At 41.6% G+C, this 6000-nt stretch overlaps 1 protein-coding gene across 1 annotated transcript in view; it reads right to left on the reverse strand.

Annotated features, from left to right (window-relative positions):
• Window positions 1-5392, reverse strand: part of tacr1a (tachykinin receptor 1a) — a 45899-nt gene extending 40507 nt beyond the window's left edge. The window contains exon 1 of the mRNA XM_062384756.1: window positions 4617-5392. Coding sequence (XP_062240740.1) covers window positions 4617-5020 — 404 coding nt within the window. The 5' untranslated portion in view covers window positions 5021-5392. The remainder of the gene's footprint in view (window positions 1-4616) is intronic.
• Between the last annotated feature and the right edge of the window lie 608 nt (window positions 5393-6000).

Below are 6000 nucleotides of genomic sequence, written 5' to 3' on the forward strand. Positions count from 1 at the left end.
TATTATTATTGTTATTTTTTCACAATATTGTGCCTTGTATAGAAATGTTGCAACATTTTGACACTATTCAAGCTTCTGGATGTACTGAGCAGCAGTGCTTCTTATTCATCAAGAAACTTTTGATGGCTCCAAACGTTGCTGTTTCTAAATTAGATTACATTAGGCTAATTTTATGTATGACATATACAAATGCCAATTTACATATGTCTCATTCATCAATCGCATTTAATGGGCACTTTAAAAATGTGTCCCAGCTCTGAATAATCAGCAACTGTAATTTCAAACTGTCTCCTCAGAGCCAAACTATGACCTGATGAATAAATGCAATGCTAAAGTCTGAGCTTATGAGAGAATTATCCTCAGTGTCGCAGCTATCAGTGGCAGACAGTAGGACGCAACTAAATGGCACAGGAATTAGCCAAATGGAACAATGGATTACAGCCGGGCCCTTCACACTGCACTGTGCACATTGATACTAAACAATATCCACCCATCTAGACATGGAGCCTGTCCCTTGTGGAAGGCAGAGAAATATCATCAGCTGGTCAGTCTCCTGCTGACAAATTGTAGATAAATACAGCCAAGCATGGGAATTCCAGTTTGCTTGAGGCTTACATCTGCATGTGGACCACATGGTGGGGACCTACGTGGCGGCGAGGGTGGAGAGATTATGATCCAGACCCTTAGCTTTTAGGTTTATAACAAAGGGGGGTTACTCATGTCAATAATGAATTGTTCATAAAGATCCCTAAGAAAAAGAGTTAAATCAATAGAAAGTCAATTAGGACATTAATGACCTACTTGAATGACACACACACACACACACACACACACACACACACACACACACACATAAATGCCAAATAAAATAGAAATGCATACCTTTGTTATAATTATGCATTTGATCTATATTGACGGAAATGAGCAGACATGTGTGCATGCACTTTATAAATGTAATCCAGTTGTGGACAGACACAAAGTGACCGGTGGCCCAGTTGGTAAGCCGCCTGTATTGTGGTTGCAAAAGCTGGCAGCCTGGCAGAGTCTATTTAGATTTCATGAGGAACAGAAGTAGCCTACAAATGTAAACAGCGTCAGCTGGAATTCAATACAATAACAGAGTGATGATGGAATGATGCATATAGGGTATGGAGACAGGCTGTGACAGTTTATAGTTTTGTAAGGAAATATGACATTTATGAATACATGAATGCCAGTCAACCATTCCTTTTTTTAAAGAAAAGTTGGGTAGGTGGGCACATCACATAACCACGGCAGGTTCCGATTATCGCGTATCACAGAAAGAGTGAAATGTAGCCACAGTAGCGAGTGCATGCAAAACCAGTGGACAATCCACACAAATGTATTAGAAGTGGTCCAAATTGATGCAAAGACACATCCCTGCGATTTGAAGATGTTTTAACTTGAGCAGCAGCCCAGGGCTCTATGAATCTGCCTTACAAAGATTGAAGCGATTGAAGGAACAGTGACACTCAAGGTAAATATTAGAAAGAACCAGAGTTTCTTCCACCCAGTAAACAGGCACGTTCCCACAGATACAGTTTGTCAACTGTTACCTTGCTCACGGCATCTTTGTTGTCAGGGTAAGAATTCACCCCACCATCTTTCCGGACAAACTGTAAGAGTCTACAACCATGCGTCTCCCCAGTCTCTCACTGTCCAGTAATGAAACCAAAATATCCTGGATTCCATTGCTAACATCTTGCACGTTTGGAGCCAGACTCTGTGCAGTAGAGATCATGGTGTGGAGCTGTGGTTTGTCTGAACATTCTGGCTTCCTCCCATAGTCCAGAGACATGTAGACTTGATTTAAATTGACCTTAGGTGTGAATGTGAGTGTGAATGGCTGTTTCTCTCTGTACGTTGGCCCTGTGCTACGCAAGGAAACTGTCCAGAGTAAACCCCGCCTCTCGCCTAGTGTCAGCTAGGATTGGCTCCAGCTCTTCCTGTGACCCTCAAGGGATGACAGGTAATTGAATGGGTGGATGGTAAATCCATCCACTTCTTGAAACTCTGTTGTGTAATAACCAAGGTTGAATTAAAAATGCACAGCTGATGAATGAGGTGAGTAACTCAACCAAAATATGCAAACCATAAAGAAAAAGTCTGGCTTTTATGCCCCAACCATCAGGGATTTTGAGAAAAGGGGTGTCACTCTAGGAAAAATGTTTCAACAGCATACCGAAAAGTAACAATTCAAAACAATTTGTCTAAAGGAGCCACATAGTGTGGATTTAGGTGAGGTGTTAATGAGGCAATTCACACCTACCAGCAATTGTGAATGGGTCTGGAATAGCTCAGTTCATTTTCAATTTCCTGGAGGCAACAACGATGCCTCCGGATGCAGTGGGACGGAGCTACTACCAATCAGAGCAACAAAACGTGTGATGTAACTCATTAACAGGTGACATGAGGGCCTTTGTTTTTTCCTCTTTTAGAGAAAAGTTGTCACAGATGCAGCTCGCAGATTCAACGGACCTTGCCACATCAGCGGAGGCCATCTTGGTTGTTAGAGGAAACGCCTGAGCAGCATTCCTTTATGAGTCATCATACCAGGAGCCTGGAAACTAGAGCCACAAGCATATATGAGCTTATTGATTGGTCTGGTTTATGGGGTACTGTGGTGCGTATTTCTATACAGTAAAATGTTCTCTATTACCTCAATTCAATCAGCATCAGATCCATCACACTGGCATCAGTGCTGGACCGGAAAGATGATCTATGGTTTGTGGGTTTGTGCAGCGCAAGAGCAACACAGGAATGATCAACGCAAAAATGGAGATGGAAAAAAAACTTGAATCGGCCACAGCACATAGCTCCATCCGCTCTTGAGGGATCCTGCGGCTTTGCTCTATCTACCAAAGGTTATTTGATGTCTTACTACTGGGAACTCTTAAGCTCTCACAGTTAGCACTCGATGGAAATGAAAAAGTGAAATACTAATAGTTGCTTAAACAGCTGCAAGTGATAGGTCAAGTGGTAGGTTTCATCCTACCATCCATTATTGTCCACAATATTTTCCCCAAACAGGCACAAAATGTTCGATCTCATTAGTGTTTAGCGAGAACAGTGGTCAAAGGGAGAAGCAGCAGATTTCTACATATCCTGAACAGGTAATTGGACTAAATGGTAGCTAACAATGAGCAGATTGAGTGCATATGGTGCATGTGCCCTGTTGCCATTTCAATTTCTTTCTAACTTCCACTATAGCTCTGAGGGTTTAACTTAATATGGGGAAATGTCAAGTTCACTGCTCTGTTAATAAAGTGAGGAAGTGCAGAGGAATTACACACATCTATCAGCTGAGCTCTGGAGGTAGAAGAGCCACAGAAGAAGATGCGATAGGACGGATATGGCTCTGTGTGCAGGTACGGAGGGAAGTGGCTGAAACAACACACACACTCACACACATACACACACAAACACACAACGCATGATGTAAAAAGAGATGACAAAGATGTGCATACGTTCATATGCACACAGAGAAATTAAACAAACATATAAATAGTGTATAAATATGCATGGGGAAAAACACAACCAGCCACCAGTCCACACATGCACACATATAGACAGGTGGAAACACACAAACATTATTCAGAGCTCCACTGTGGATGGAAATCCAGCTATAACAGATATTCAACATTTGTACTTATATGTAATACTACGACACACGCACAACAATATCACATCCCCACAAACTAGAACACACAAACATACACACACAGCTACAGCACAAGGCTTTGTTACGCATACAATTTCCATTCCAGCCTCATTGTCATAAGGAGCCTTTCAATGAATGAATAGGGCTCCAAACCGACGTGATTTTATGTGTTCATTAAACGCACGAAAGGCTTTAGATTTTAAAATATACATCCCCTATAACCCATAGTTTCGAGGCAGATTCACTACATATGAAGAACTTGATCAAGCAGGTAACTATAAGCTCTATTTGACTGTGTTGATAGGAGGTTGTTTCACTCACTGTGCTTCATTCAAAATATGTAAATAGGACGAGACACTCTGACGAGCACGGAGGAAAGACAGCATCACATTACTTCAGCCATATAGCTGCACTTTTTCAACCATAAACGGTTGTAAGGAAGTAAGTGAAAGAGAAGTTCCTCCTTATTTTGTCAATTTTTTTTTTTTTAATTATTATAAGAGCACTCAGCCCCATACAGTAATCTTCAACCAAAGCAAGTCAGCCGGTGCTCATTCACAAGATGTTAATAAGGATTATTTTGGTTATCAGCAGTATTGTTTTCCAGAGTATTACTATAAAACCTAGTGGACCGTGTGTTTTCTGCAATGCGACCATATCAAACTTAATATGACTTTTAATTTGACATCACTGTTACATGTTAATAACATTTATGTATGTTGTCATTGCTGAATTAGGAGAACAATGGTAAAATATATCAAATCTAAATAATGGTTTTAATGTGCCCTTTCAAAGAATTCTTAAATTCCTTCACTTTAATAAGCCTGATGTTTAAATGTGGGTCAGTGTGGAAGATCCACAGGTTTAAAGCATGTTATTCACTACTGGGATTTTGCCATTTATCGTATTTGTACCTCATATACACTTAACCTACCTGTCCAGAGCGATGGCAGTCATTGAGTAGATGCTGGCAAACACAGCCGCGATGGGGAAGAAGTTGTGGAAGCGGCAGTAGACCAGTCCGAAGTACCACTCGTTGTGCACTGCGTAGGTGAAGTTGATGACCGTGTTGAAGGCGGACATGGAGGCTTCGGCGAACGCCAGGTTCAGCAAAAAATAGTTGGTTACGGTCCTCATGCGTTTATGCGCCATGATAATCCAGATCACTGTAACATTACCTACAACGGACACAATGACTATACAACTGTACGCGATGGCCCAGAGCACAATTCTCCAGACTGGCTGAACGAACTGGTTGTGGTAAAGAGTCCCGTTATTAGTGTCATTGGGGCTGGTGGTCCAATTTGGCTGATCGGTTGAATTAAGTACAGGATCCATTTTGCGGTTTGAGACAGGAACTCACGTTAAACCACAGAATATCAATCTAAATCATAACACAGCAAAGTTCAAGATCCCGTGCCAAACGTAAAAACAACGACTGGAAGTTTCAGAAAGCGTCACCGCTGCACGCGCAATCTTCCGCTCACGTAACTGTATAGGTGTTCCTGAAAGCGTCACTGTGGAAATAACCAGTTTAGTAATTAAGTTTTTAGTTGACCTTTAAATTCCGACCTTGAGCGCTTACACACTATGTCCGTGCGTAAAAATGAAAACGCGCATTTTACGCAAAACGGAGCTCAAGAGCAAGAACCAGTCAGTGTTGCCTCAAGCGGTCACACATGCAGTCTGAGAGAGCAGTGCTCCTTCTCCTCTCCCTCTGCGGATCTGCGCTCTTCTCCTGCTCTTCTGCTCACAATGAGCCGCTGCTTCCCAGTTTATGGAGCGAGCCGCTGCGCACTCGTCCAATAGACAGCCTCCATGTAATTATGACTATGGATGAGCCGGGTACGTTATTCATCTCATCTCAGCCTGAGCGCATGGAGAACACAACAGGAGCATAGCGTCTAAATAACCGTTATTTCGTTTATCCTATAGCCCATATCATTCGTTCGAGCAAACATCACCGAAACAGGATAATGAATTAAAGAAGCAAGACACACGGATATAAATACATGATAATAGTGATGTATATATAGCTTAATTGAAAATACAGTAATATAGTAATACGAATACAAATAGCAGTAATTTCCTCATTATGATAGCAAGATTGGGAGCATGTGTATCTTTCATTTATCTTTTATAGATTGATTTATTTACTTTCTTAAAATCTACTTGATTTGTTGGTGTGTAATGTGATCAAGAGCCACACTGACTGAATGTCCCTGACTCCCACTCACTGCCCCCTCTTGTGGTCTCATAGTCTGCACCCTGTGTCATTCCAACACTCTCCAGCAACCAGTCATATATTAACTCCAAAC

This window comes from Platichthys flesus, chromosome 3 (genome assembly GCF_949316205.1).
Source record: "Platichthys flesus chromosome 3, fPlaFle2.1, whole genome shotgun sequence".
In the NCBI taxonomy this organism is placed as follows: Eukaryota; Metazoa; Chordata; class Actinopteri; order Pleuronectiformes; family Pleuronectidae; genus Platichthys; species Platichthys flesus.